The sequence below is a fragment of the Cebidichthys violaceus genome, unplaced genomic scaffold (genome assembly GCF_023349555.1).
Source record: "Cebidichthys violaceus isolate CVI_PGR_0920_01 unplaced genomic scaffold, fCebVio1.0.p SCAF_621, whole genome shotgun sequence".
NCBI lineage: Eukaryota > Metazoa > Chordata > Actinopteri > Perciformes > Stichaeidae > Cebidichthys > Cebidichthys violaceus.
Window position 1 is genome coordinate 1 of NW_027176841.1, and position 15000 is coordinate 15000.

At 45.8% G+C, this 15000-nt stretch overlaps 1 protein-coding gene across 1 annotated transcript in view; it reads left to right on the plus strand.

Annotated features, from left to right (window-relative positions):
- Positions 1–2011: 2011 nt before the first annotated feature.
- Positions 2012–15000, plus strand: part of LOC137890181 (protein kinase C beta type-like) — an 18486-nt gene continuing 5497 nt past the window's right edge. Inside the window, exons 1-6 of the mRNA XM_068734308.1 lie at positions 2012–2176; positions 10000–10173; positions 11865–11956; positions 12988–13050; positions 14031–14169; positions 14387–14467. Of these exons, the coding sequence (XP_068590409.1) occupies positions 2120–2176; positions 10000–10173; positions 11865–11956; positions 12988–13050; positions 14031–14169; positions 14387–14467 (606 nt within the window). The 5' untranslated portion in view covers positions 2012–2119. The remainder of the gene's footprint in view (positions 2177–9999; positions 10174–11864; positions 11957–12987; positions 13051–14030; positions 14170–14386; positions 14468–15000) is intronic.

Consider the following 15000-nt stretch of genomic DNA (forward strand, 5'->3'; position numbering starts at 1 on the left):
CCTATTCTGTGTGTGTGTGTGTGTGTGTGTGTGTGTGTGTGTGTGTGTGTGTGTTGAGAAGAGCGGGGTAGAGAGAATTGTTTTTACAGAGAGTCACATGTCAGGTTGCTGCATCAGGATAGTATCTGGGATGAAACAGATGATGGAGATCCATCACCACTTAAACGCATAAATACTCTCGGTGCTAAACACTATTTGGGCGTTTCCATGTAAATGCATCAGGTTCGGCTGCTGCCATTCATCCTTTTTAGCCTTTCTAACATGCACAAACACGTTCTGGACACATGGGCTGTAGACAGAGAGCACCATTATTCTCTGAAGGCCTTAAGAGTGATGCCTTCAGCATGCTCTGCTGCTCACAGATACCTCAACTGCTCCTCTGTGTGCGTGTGTGTGTGTGTGTGTGTGTGTGTCAGAACAGATGGAGACAGATAGAGCCTTTTATCCATTGATGAGTCGGGAACCGTATGGGTTGCATCACACACACACACACACACACACACACACACACACACACACACACACAACAAACAGTGCAGGGAGCAGCAGAGTACTTGGATGCTTCACTCTGACAATTTTCCAGACGAGGCAGCGGAGAAATTACTGCACAGGGCAGAAGAAGTGCAGAGAGCCTCAGTGCGGATCAGCAATTTCAGATAAGATAGGATAAGATGTACTCATCCTGCACCTCCGTGTGCGCAGGCATTTTGTTAATGTCTTAAGACTGTTTTTAAATTGAAGCATGGCTTTACAAAGTGGGGAATAAGATCATAATTAGATTAGATTGTAAGATTGTAATAGTTTCTTAAAACGGAGACGGGACGAGAGAGAGAGAGAGAGAGAGAGAGAGAGAGAGAGAGACAGAGAGAGTGAGAGACAGAGAGAGAGAGACAGAGAGAGAGAGAGAGAGAGAGAGAGAGAGAGAAAGAGAGAGAGAGAGAGACAGAGAGAGAGAGAGAGACAGAGAGAGAGAGAGACAGAGAGAGAGAGACAGAGAGAGAGAGGAGAGAGAGAGAGAGAGACAGAGAGAGAGAGAGAGAGAGAGAGAGAGAGAGAGAAGAGAGAGAGAGAGACAGACAGAGAGAGAGAGAGACAGAGAGAGAGACAGAGAGAGACGGACATGAATAAATGGAGAGTCAGAGACACGGGCCACATTCATAAAGATGAAGGAGAAATAATTTATAGAGAACAGAGAGAAAGAGAAATGGTACTAAAACTTTCTGAGTGGTTGAAGGACGGCGACAAGGGGAGAGGTGACAGTCGTGATTGAGTGGAGTGGCAGACTCACGGAGAAGCCATATTTGTTATGGAAAGTGTGAAGCGCCTTGTGCACAGAATGAATGAAACGGAATGAACCAAAAAAAAAGGCTGAAAAAAGTTTCTCTGACATATTCATCACTTTCACTTCTGACGCTCGAACAGAAAGCTTCTTTTTTCTTTTTTTTTTTTGTTTAAGTCTGCTTGTATGTTTGATTTGACCAATGGGGTTCAGACTCTCTTCACTCTCTTTAAGTCATATCAACCATCTTTTGATGTGTGATATACATATTAAGCGTAGTAGCAAACAGACTTGGGTCCAGATTATTAGGCGCATTACTAAGGGGAGCTTCTCAAGTGATGACAACATTTCACATAAATGTTAATGATTATCAAAAAGGATGTAATTCTTGCCCCCCCCCCCCCCCGTCAATGCTTGGCACACTAAAGAGATGAATATTTAACTGATGTTTCCTTCCAGCCCTTTTCCTCACATCTGGCGCTATTATGCGAACGCCTCGTCCGTTGTCGCGCGAATTAAAGCGACGCATCGCGGTAATGCTTCGGAATCTGTTGTTTGATGACGCCGTGTGGTGCTTCAAATGTTTTAACGGACGCTCAAATGTTACAAACAGCACCTCAGTTGCTGCCTCAGGCCCGACATCTCCGGCTGCCCCATCCCAACGTCTTGTGTTTGAACACGTGTGTCCACTCTCAGCCTGTGCTCCTCTTGAACGGTGGAGGTGGCGTCTAATGCCCTCTGTCTCTCATCTAGAGAGCTAAGATCGGACCGGGCAAGAACACGGAAGGCAAGTCGGCCAACGCCGCCTCCAGGTTCGACTCCAACGGGAACCAGGATCGCATGAAGCTGGCCGACTTCAACTTCCTGATGGTGCTGGGCAAAGGCAGCTTCGGCAAGGTGAGGCCACGATGTTGGTGTGTGTGTGTGTGTGTGTGTGTGTGTGTCCACGTCTGTCCTTTTAAAATGTTCATCCACTCAGCAGAAGATAAAGGAGGAGTCTGAGTTACTGAGTGACGCGGGAATATTTTTGGCCACAAGATGGTAATTACAGGAAGACGGTGACTATTCTCATGTATTGTGTCTGTATAAGTACAGAATAGTCCGAAAGTCAGACTGTAGCCGCAAAAAGCTAAACGCAATAAATACAAATATATTAGTTTCTATTTAAAGAGACAATCTCGAAGATCTCCGTTTGGTTTTCTTTGAGCTGTGACTGCAGGTGTGTGTGTGTGTGTGTGTGTGTGTGTGTGTGTGTGTGTGTGTGGATCTCATTTCCCAGAGATCCAGACGGTGTCACCTTTTCCTGGAGAGGTTGCCACAGACACACAGTTCACACTACTGTAGCAGTATCAGTACTACGCTCAGTGTGTTTCGATATATTTAGAGGCGTAACGGACATTTATGTAGATTAAATTATTCCAGATTGTTACTTAAAGGCTTGCCAGCATAGTTTATTGTCATTTTATAGGAGTTCTGCCTGCTGACCGTTCACGGGCTTAATGTTGACATGTTACATTTACTTTTAAGGATGCTTCCTATTGTACACATCATAGGTATGTAAAGACACAGTTAAAACGAGTACTTCGATCCTTTGACTGTGTGCTACGGTGAATACCGCTGTGAGCATCTGTGTGTTTGTGTTTGACGGAGCATCAGAGCTCTCTATCCACACGCAGAGCTTAGAGTAAAGAAGAAGAAGGGGAAAAAAATGGAGGGAAAGAGAGGATGGAGATGGAGGTGGAGGGAGTTAAAGGAGATGGAGCACAGGTAGACAGAGATGGATGAAGGGAAAGAGACGAAGAGGATGACGTGACAAGTGGAGGGAGAGATGAAAGGAGAGAGAGACAGAGAGAGAGAGAGAGAGATGTGAGAGCATGGCGGCAAGGTTGACATGAATGAATTGAGAAAGAGGTAAAAACGTCAGACTGAATGAAAAGAGGGAGAGGGGGGGGAGAGGAGGGGGGAGGGGGAACCTTGGAGAGGGAAGACTGACGTGAATGAATGAAAATCAAGGCAAGAAACAGAAAGAATGGGAAGATGTGGCGAGAGAGAAAATTGGGGTAAACGACGGGTGGAGCAGAGAGAGAGAGCGAGAGAGAGATGGAGAACGAGAGAGAGAGAGAGACCATTGTCTGTGTACCAGACCTGTATGCCGGCTGCCTGTTTCCATGGTAACAGGCGTTTAAAGCCACACCGATGCAGTGGAGTGGATGTCAGTGTGGAGAGACGGAGTCGAGGTCGATCATTACTGGAATACCCGACACACACATGCACGCAGATTCCTGAAACACACACGGGTACACTGAAAATGTCGACACACACACACACACACACGCACACACACATACATACTCCTTATTTAGGCCCATTGTGTGTATGCACACACCAGTACAATAGATCAGAGAAAGAGAAACACACAGTACACACATGGTGCATTAGACAGAAATGCACACACACACACACACACACACCCACACACACACACACACACACACACACACACACATTCATGTGACGCGTGTGTGTCATTTTAATGGTTCCTGAGTTTGTGTGGGAGGCTGGTACCGTCAGAGCTGCTCTTTCTGCCTCAGTGTCTGAGGACATCTGCATCACAATACTGCTGCAAACATTTCTCTGTGGACATGCTAGCAGTGTGCTCGTAACACACACACACACAGACACACACACACACTCGTGTCCCTGTAGCGTCACGTCTCTATACACATACAAACAAACACACGCAGAAACACACTGCATGAAGCTGCATTTATTCGGCGGTGTTACAGGTCATTTTAGTCTGTGTTGTGTGAATTAAAGCCAAATCTTAAAATCATCAAGACTTTATTTATTGAAGTTATAGGATTAAAACCATAGTTAGTTAGTTAGTTAGATGGTCCGTGGATGTGTTGGTGTAAAGCCATATGACCTCCTCAAAAAATGTAGATGTGTATTCACAACTTTTAGAAATATATATTATATTGGACTGTGTGAACAAATCAGGTCCAAAAACCTTTGACTTGTGTTTAGTGAAGCCGTAAAAAGCGACCAAAAGTTCCCATCAATGTAGCTATTCGCCTTAAAAAGCCCTAAAAAAACCCGGTTTTCTCAGTGAGCTTCTTAACCCACAGCTGTCCTCACATTGTATTGAAATGTTGCTAAACTGCATAATTGTTGAGCATTTAATAAAAACAACAAAGGTCACGATCACATCAACCCACGTCGCCAGAAACAAGAATGCTTAAAAAAAAACATCTTAGCAAAGCAGCGTGATGCGGCGCAACCAGGCGATCAAATGTGATTAATGGTATTAGATTATGTAGTTCATCATAATTAAATACTGCTAATGTCAACATTTCATCCGCCTTTGCTCCCACAGTTTCTACAGTCCCACATCTACAGGCGGCAAAAAATAGGGAGGAAGTAAAGAAGTGAAGCCCGCATCTTGCTCGATTTGATTGGCTGCCGCCTGGGCCAAGTGTGACATTGAGCCTTGGGCTGAAAAGTTGAGAATATTGAAACTTTTTTGCGAGTCTACAAAACCGATAAAACATGAGACACGCGGTGCAGGAGAGGAGGGCAGGTCGGCCGCACCGTTACATAGGAAAAATAAGATCTGCTGTAACGTCTCTGTGTGATCGGAGCCTTAGGGTGTTTTTTAAGAACGTAACTTTGATTTTTGCCTATTTATTCTTAAATATTCAATTTTGCAGATAGATAGTTTCAGAATTGGCTTCATGACAGCAACAAAAGCCCAACCTTGATGCCTCTCGACTTATTGTGGTCCTCTTGTTTTTGCTCTTGCAGGATGAGATGCTAATGTGGACGTCTTATGAAAGTCTGATAAAACCAGAAATTAATCACCAAACGCCTGATTTCATTTAGGAACAAAAAACTGCTACACAGAGCGGTGTCGTGCTAAACAGAGCGATGTCGTGCTAAACAGAGCGATGTCATGCTACCTACACAGAGTGGTGTCATGCTACACAGAGCGATGTCATGCGTGTCATGCTACACAGAGCGATGTCATGCGTGTCATGCTACACAGAGCGATGTCATGCTACACAGAGCGATGTCATGCTACCTACACAGAGCGATGTCATGCGTGTCATGCTACACAGAGCGATGTCATGGTACACAGAGCGATGTCATGCTACCTACACAGAGTGGTGTCATGCTACACAGAGCGATGTCATGCTACACAGAGCGTTGTCATGCTACCTACACAGAGTGATGTCGTGCTAAACAGAGCGATGTCGTGCTACCTACACAGAGCGATGTCATGCGTGTCGTGCTACACAGAGCGATGTCATGCTACCTACACAGAGCGATGTCATGCGTGTCATGCTACACAGAGCGATGTCATGCTACACGGAGCGATGTCATGCTACCTACACAGAGTGGTGTCATGCTACACAGAGCGATGTCATGCTACACAGAGCATTGTCATGCTACCTACACAGAGCGATGTCATGCTACACAGAGCGGTGTCATGCTACCTACACAGAGCGTTGTCATGCTACACAGAGCGATGTCATGCTACACAGAGCGTTGTCATGCTACACAGAGCGGTGTCATGCTACACAGAGCGTTGTCATGCTACACAGAGCGTTGTCATGCTACACAGAGCGGTGTCATGCTACACAGAGCGATGTCGTGCTACACAGAGCGGTGTCGTGCTACACAGAGCGATGTCATGCTACCTACACAGAGCGTTGTTATGCTACACAGAGCGATGTCATGCTACACAGAGATATGTCATGCTACACAGAGCGATGTCATGCTACACAGAGCGGTGTCGTGCTACACAGAGCGGTGTCATGCTACACAGAGATGTGTCATGCTACACAGAGCGATGTCATGCATGTCATGCTACACAGAGCGATGTCATGCGTGTCATGCTACACAGAGCGATGTCATGCTACACAGAGCGTTGTCATGCTACACAGAGCGTTGTTATGCTACACAGAGCGTTGTCATGCTACACAGAGCGTTGTCATGCAGTGACGTGCAGCACATTGGCTTTCCATGGCTGAAGTCACTCCGCAAGGTCAGCGGAGAAAACACCGCGGCGTCATTTACGACATTTGACAGTTAACATCCCGAGGACTGCTCTTCTGTCAAATGACCCTGGACAAAAGCCCCGATTCACAGTAGAATAGTTATGAATGAGACTGAGACCAACGTGAGAGGTATAACGACAAACAACCTGTGCTTGTCACCATGGGCAGCTTGTAATTATGGCAACAAAAAAAAAGAAGCTCCTGTTGTTGCTCTGTGTCTTGTGCATCTTTTGATTTTCGATGGAACCCTGTGGTTTCATGTCGTCCTCCTCTGTGTTGTCCTTGTGGTTGTGTAAAATGAGCTTCGGGCCAGATGGTGTCCTTCCTCTCTGTTTTCAACTTTATACAGTTTGTATTTTACATAGAGTCACACTGCTACCATATGGGAGGAGTCCACACACACACACACACACACACACACACACACACACACACACTTACAGTTGCTTTTGTCAAAGGATACCACCAGCATAGATCCAACTTCAAAACATATCTAAAGTTTAATGCTGACGATTCTGATTCACATTCTTTACATGTGGCTACCCTCAATGCAAACACACACACACGCACACACACACACACACACACACACACACACACATACAGTATATATACCTGCGTGTCTTTGTCCATCTGTGCTGTGCTCCCTGTAGTATCCCAAACCCAGTAACCCCTCTACATTATCATACCTGAATATTTATGTGGCGTAAAGCTGCTAAGTTTCAGATCTCAAAGGGAGGGGAAAAAAAGAAGAAAATGATGAGGTGGATATAAGGTCACCGTTATTGCTCTGTACTTGAAGGTTTTGGAAAGAATAATGAGCGTGATATGTTTCCCGTTGACGTCGTTAAGCTGCCGAGCGGGTAGTGGTTCTGTTCTCTGCGCTCCACAGCACATATCCACATGTCCAGGACCCGGCGGCTGCACTTGTTTCCTTCTTAAACCCGAGATCTCGTCTATCTCTCCTCCCCAGAGGAACGGTATATTAAACGCATCAATAAATCAGTCAAACTCAGCTTAACTTCAGCATTTGAGTAGTTGCTAAAGTCACGAGGTTCACCCTGTGTTTTATGCAAATTAACATAAGAAAAGTTTTTTTTTTTTTTTTTGTTATATATATATGAAATACGATTTGGATGAAAGATCCTTTGTTGAGGTCCCAAAACTCAATTAGCCTTGTGGGAACTACAAACACAGCATGCTGGTCATGTAATGTGAAGCTCAGCCGGTTTTTCTTCCACATTCTTCTCGACTGTTCTCGGCCTCGTTTAAAGATAAAATGTTAAAGTACTTTTATTAGCTGAAGAGTGATAGGAGGAGGAAGAGGAGGAGGAGGAGGAGGAGGAGGAGGAGGGCTCTGTAGTCCGTCGACTAGTTTCAGCAGAATTTACACCAGTTACAACTTTCCTGTTTCTGAAAATGTTCTTTTCCTTCTTTTAGTTTGCTGCTACTGTGACACAAAATAAAAGCCCAGAGACTTGATGAGCTTTAATCTGACTTCTTAAAATAAATATTTTCATGGCTCACTGTAGCTTTGTCATATGGCGTCTTGATGCATCTTTATTCTTTGCAGCTAGCATGTTCGCTAGCTAGTAAAGTATATTTTTTGTGTGTCATTTCTTGACAGTTAGTTACCAAATTAATTTTAAACAAATAGTTTAACATTTTGGGAAGTACACTTTTCATATCTGTCAGTTTAATATGATTACAGCCAGCAGTCGGTTGACTTAGCTTAGCATAAAGTCCACTAATTAGCTCATTACGTCTCGTTCGCTTAATCCGTCTTCATGCTAAGCTAAGACAAACATGTCCTGGCTGTAGCCTTATATTGAACAGACTGATACAAGAGTGAAGTCTAGCTTTTCCCTCTACCTCTCGACAAGAAAGTGAATACATGCATTTCCCAAATTGTTGAAAACCTTTCTCATGCTTTCAAGGTTTGCCACACACACACACACACACACACACACACACACACACACACACACACACAGCTCAGACCTACGCTTGCTCGTATAATTCCACCGGACAGATTTCCATCCAGAGAGTTGAACTTTTATGACCTGGTCACAAGCCTGCTGCAACTTTTATGAGATGACCTGCGAGCTGAGACTTGACCTACATTCCGCCTGCTATTTGCGGCGGCTCCGGGGGTCCTTCAGGAAAAAGGATATGCGAGGAGGACGGGGGAGAGGAGAGAGCAAGAGCAAAGGAGGGAGGTTGAGAAAGAAACGGGGGAACAAAGGGGGAAGAAGCGGTGACGAAAAGAGGACGAGGTGAACAAGAGACCTGAGAGAGAGAGAGAGAGAGAGAGAGAGAGAAAGACGAGACGGAAACGTTTACTGCTCTGTTTGAGAGGCTGTAAGCAGCGCGAGTCTGACCTTGGCTACAAGACGTTTAAACTGCTGAGTGTGTGTGTGTGTGTGTGTGTGTGTGTGTGTGTGTGTGTGTGTGTGTGTGTGTGTGCGCCTCTCACAGGTGTAATTACAAGCAGATGTGCTCCCAGACTCCACAATTACAACAAATAGGATTCTTGATCGCTTGACTGCTGTCGATCTCTTTCTCTGCCCTTCACTTCCTCCTTCAATCTCTTCCTCCTTTGGTTTAATCCCACTACCCTCACCCATCCACCTTCCTTTATCTCCACCCCCCACACCCACACCCACCCCCACCCCCCCCGCAGAGTGTGACCTAAAGAAAAACAAGTATGACATAATCCCCTCTTTCTCTTTTCTACTTTTTTTTTTCCTCCTGCCTAAAGTTCTTGAAGGGCACAGAGAAGCTGAACAGGGTAAAAATAATCTGCACTCTGCGTGACAAACCTTTCTCTATCCGCAACCAACGATTTCAGTCCAGAATCGCATCGATGATTTAATCCATGCAGCTCGTCTCTAAAGAGGAAGGGCACCGCTCCAACTCGTGGACTAGCCCAAACCTCAGCGGTCTGTACCGGTTCTGAAGCTGTGATGGGACGGCCGTTTTTTTTTTTAGGGGGCGAGTTTTAACGCTTCATCATGTATGATGTCGACAAACCAACCAGGTGGAATAAGAATAAAATATCCTGGTAGACAAAACGCCGCGAGTTATTATCTATTTATTTTCGACGAGGTTAGCGCCGAGGGATGATGCAAGTTGATGACACCGTCCGCTTTATTTTCTCAGCGCCACGATTCACCGGGCTTTTGCCTCTCCATTTGACGGGTCTCCTCGTACAGAGCGACATGCAGTCGCACTATTATAGAGCCTTTTATCGCCTCCTCTCCCCTCTGTCCTGCCTTTCTTTCCTCTCCTCAGATGACATCTTGAAAGATGATGAATCAGTTTTTTTCCCTCTCACCTTCCCTCCTGTCCTCGCTCTTTTTATTTCTACTTTGACCGTCTAACCCAAAACTGCTTTTCCTTTATCCCTCCACACCTTTATCCCATGCCCTTTACGGTACCTCCTCTATCTCTCCCCCCTTTCCCTGCCTCCCACGTCTCCCTCCCTTCCTTGCCCTCTTTCATCCCTTTCTCCCCCGCGCCTTTTCTTTCTTCCAAGGTGATGTTGCTATAAAGGCCTGACGGGAGCTGTGTGGCATAAGGATTTTGACTTTATTCTTTCTCGTGTTCCCTCTCCTCTCCTCTCCTCTCCTCTCGTCTCCTCTCCTCTCCTCTCTCTAGGTGATGCTGGCGGAGCGTAAAACGACAGAGGAGCTGTACGCCATAAAGATCCTGAAGAAGGACGTCGTGATCCAGGATGACGACGTGGAATGCACCATGGTGGAGAAGAGGGTGTTGGCGTTGGCTGGAAAGCCGCCGTTCTTAACGCAGCTGCACTCCACTTTCCAGAGCATGGTATGTCGAACAATATATCCAAAAAACAAAAAGCCTCACATCATACCCTTTATCTGTGCGCCACACGTGAGGCTATGGTTAGTTTAGCTTAGCATAAAGACTGGAAACGGGGAGATGAAGCTAACCTGGCTCCAGCAGAAGGTAGCAGTCTACCTACTTGCACCTCTGATGCTTCGCTAACCGACACATAAATATCCCGTTTCTTTAATCCGTGCAAAAAAAAAAAAAAAAAACAACATTCTGTGAGGGTTTTCAGCTGCACTTTACAGTTTTTTTTTTTGCTGCTGCTGCTTCAGGCTCTCTATGAACTTCTGTTTAATGGGAAAATGTTTGCTTGGTTGGTTGCATACATATAAACACACACACACACACACACACACACACACACACACACACACACACACACACAGTGACTGTCAATTGTACATTCCGTGGGCCCCCACACCTTCACACTCCATCGTATCTGAAGGCAGCCACGGCGCGGCGTCCTGCTGGAGCGCACGGCCAGCGCTGCTGGCGAGCGCGGCGCTCTGAACAGCGTGTCGCCAGCTCACAGCTGGAACGCACGCAGGCCGGATCCGTATTTGATTCGTCTCCTGACGTATAATCCATATTACGCTAAAGATGAGTCAACGGAGGAGTAAATATAGCTCTCCGGTCTCGTAGCGCTGAGAAGCAGTCACTTACAGTCGCACGCTACGCAAACGGGCTCGTTTCTACGTGCTTTTTCATTGATCAGTGAACGCCACGCGTTGTGGATCTGTGTGAGGTTGTGGGTAAAGGCCGGACAAATACAGTTGACCTGGCCTTCGCTCACACACACACACACACACACACACACACTCTCTCTCTCTCTCTCTCTCTCTCTCTCTCTCTCTCTCTCTCTCTCACTCACTCTCTCTCTCTCTCACTCACTCACTCACTCACACACACACACACACACACACACACACACACACACACACACACACACCAGAAGTGAGTGTGTTAATCCTCCTCAGCACTAATTCTCTGACCAGAGGAAGGCTTTTGATACATGGGACTTAGCAGAAAAGTTATAACACACACACACACACACACACACACACACACACACACACATAAAGGCAATTATAACATGCATGCATGCTGCATACGCTGTGTAGCGTGCACACACACACCACTACATTTTAATCACACACAAACTGTGGACAAACACACACGGAGCCCCCATTGCACAAACAACTGTTGGTGAAGGTTATCAGGCGGTGCGAGTGTCCTCTCACACACATGGCCACAAACACAAATGCCTCACTTACTGTACCTTATTGGCAATCTCTGCAGATAATGGAGGAGAATTAGCTCTTAAATGGATGTTGCCGTGTTCCCTTCAGCTGAGGACCGCTTGGACGACAACCCAAATCGTCTCTCTTCCCCTTTCTCCATCTTTTGTCGCTCTATTTTCACTACCGATGTCATTTTTTTTTTCTCTCCTTTAATCTTCTCTTATTTGACCCATCGCTCTCTATCTACCTCTGAGCGATCCCTTTCTCTCTCACACTATCTATACTTTTTGTCCCTGCAGCCTCCCATTTCCCTGAAACATGTACGTTTTGACCTCTCTCTCTCTCTCTCTCTCTCTCTCTCTCTCTCTCTCTCTCTCTCTCTCTCGCTCTCTCTCTCTCCTTATCTTCCCCTCTATGTCTCCGTAGGACCGTCTGTATTTTGTCATGGAGTACATAAACGGAGGAGATCTCATGTATCAGATTCAGCAGGTCGGCAAGTTCAAAGAGCCCCATGCTGTGTGAGTACACACACACACACACACACACACACACACACACACACACACACACACACACACACACAAAGACACATTCTTCTGCCATCATAACACAAAATCTTAATCCCACGCTTATGAGGTGTTTCACAGTTTGGCAGTGCGTTTTTTTAAAAATCATATTGAATAAGCCATCAGCAGTTTTGATGGATGAGCAGCCTAGCGGGGCCTCCGGGTGAAATATGTTGTTCGCCCCGATGCACGTCGCCGCTCTGAAGGACTTCAAAGAAATGGGAGTAATCCAGCAGCTCCTGCGAGTTGTTTTTTTTTTTTTTTTTCAGCGCGCGGTAGAATACCTCCGAAACTGCAAAGTATAATTAAGGTGGCTGGCGAGATCACTGGCGTCAAGTCAAACCAGCGGGTTGACGTATTTGACAAGCGGGCTGTCGGGAAGGGGGGGGGGGGGGCGTGGAGTGGAGGAGTTTCCCCTTCATCTGCTTTATGGGGAATTAGAGCTTCTCCCCCCTCTGGCAGAAGGTTGAGACCGCTGCAGGGCAAGTTGAACGGAGTGAGGAGCGCTTTTATCTGAGGCCATCGACTCGTTCTGCTCCGTTTTCGTTTATTTATTAGACAACAGTCGGGGTATTCTGCTCCGTGGGCGATGAGGACGATGACGCCTCCAACTTTTTTTTTTTTTTGTCTCGTCTTTTGTGTTTTGTTCTCTCCCGCTTTAGCGCACTTTTTACAAACAGACACTGATTGCTCCGCGGCCCACGCAAACACGGTTGGCGGCGTGGTCCGCGTGTCCAGACTCCTCCTGTTGATCTTATCAGCTGCTCTCTGGCCTTGGAAGAGACAGCGCTGACCTTTTGATGCAGACACACACACACACACACACACACACACACACACACACACGCGCGCAATTCATCCATTCTGTTTTCCTGCTGTCCTTTCCCTCAGACTCTTTCTAATTACTGTTTTTGTTTCTGTCTGTGTGTGTGTGTGTCTGTGTGTGTGTGTGTGTGTGTGTGTGTGTGTGTGTGTGTGTGTAGGTTCTACGCAGCGGAGATCGCCATTGGTCTGTTCTTCCTGCATCTAAAGGGCATCATCTACAGGTAACCGCCAGCACACAGCATGCTGAGCGCACAACGCTGACAGAACGACACGTGTGTTGAGGAAGATTTTACAAGGTTTATTTCCGCACAATCTGAGTAAAAAGATTTAAAATAATAATAAAAAGAGTAGGTATAAGCTTTAATGTCACAACCGAAGGGAAGCAGGCTTTTTTTTCAGTCAAAATATTCTTTTAAACTGTTGTTTTTGTCCTGAATACTTTCACAAAGAACGGCAATATTACGCAGCGGAAAAAAGCGACTTCATTGTTTTACAGAACAATTTTTGTCACGTTGTGTGGAACGAACATATACAAAATGCATAGAGTACAACAACAGAGACGGCCCACTTCCTCTCTACCTCGACTAATCAGATCCACTCCTTCCGTTCTTACCTTTCAAAATAAAAGCCCGGGACACACAAGGAAACTCAATAAAATATCCAACAGTAGCTTTAAGCTATACAACAGTTTACCTCCGACAGACTCATCACATCACATGTATCTGTATTGTTGCAAGTACTAACAACAGTATTTAGCATTATCGTGTCGTTTATTCATCACACCTTCCTTTGATCTGTAACATTCAGACATTGTATCTCATTCAAACACCAATCAGATGTTCTGACTGCTCCACTCAGTAGCCACAGAAGAAGCAGCGTAGGTTTTTGACCTTTTAAGACTTCAAGTACAATTAACTGCTTCCTGCTGTTTTTATAATATCATGCCGAGAATCCGCCCCCACCAATGATGCGGTGTCCCCTCGGCCGCAAAATCACAATCTGTCATCTGGTTTAACTGTAGCTTTAACCTCCCGGATTAACTGCGTCGTTCCTTATTAAACACTGATTTAAAGAAGAAAAGACTGCAGAGGAGGACGAACTGTTGGGCCGATGAGCCTCCGCGGTCCGTGCATTGAGTGCGTGTGTGTGTGTGTGTGTGTGTGTGTCCGTCCCTCGTTAACGTTGCGTTGCCCTCCTGCAGAGACCTGAAGCTGGATAACGTGATGCTGGACTGCGAGGGCCACATTAAGATAGCAGATTTCGGCATGTGTAAAGAAAATATGAACGACGGAGTCACCACCAAGACCTTCTGTGGAACACCGGACTACATAGCTCCTGAGGTAGAGTGTGTGTGTGTGTGTGTGTGTGTGTGTGTGTGTGTGTGTGTGTGTGTGTGTGTGTGTGTGTGCGCGTGTGAGCAGAGGAAGGACGGCAGCCGGTTGTTCAAAACTTCCACGTACTTTGAAGTATTCTAGCTCGTATTTAACGAAGTATTATTCTTGCACGCTGCCCTTCCTTCGCCTCGGTGGTTCCAGTGACTTTTCTCTTGTATTTCAGATCATAGCCTACCAGCCTTATGGGAAATCTGTGGACTGGTGGGCCTTTGGAGTATTGCTCTATGAGATGCTGGCTGGACAGGTCAGTCTGTGTGTGTGTGTGTGTGTGTGTGTGTGTGTGTGTGTGTGTGTGTGTGTGTGTGTGTGTGTGTGTGTGTGTGTGTGTGTGTGTGTAATAAACCAATCTTTTGAGACAGCATTGATATGTAAAGTAAAGCTCCTTTTATCAACAGCATTTGTATTCATGACTGAATGTAACAAAAAAAAAAAAAAAAAAAAGAAACAAACACTCGTGATCGTAGCCTTTAAAACTTGACACGGTGTAATGAAAGGTTAGCTATTAAATTATACCCCTTGATGAGTTTTTCCTCTCGTGGCATTAATAATATTTAGAGTAGATGTGACATTTTCAAATCCTGGGTATCTCGTTTGGAGAGCATATTGTGAATTTGTGAGTGTTAAAGGCCTGCGGTGTTTTCATTCTGAGTTCTGACAAAATAAGCTTTTAATGATTCAATTAAAATGTCCTCTATTTGTCCTGCCTGCCCTCTGCTTCTCCTCCTCTCCTCTCCTCTCTCCTTCACTCCTCCTCTCAACCCCTTTCATCTACTGCTT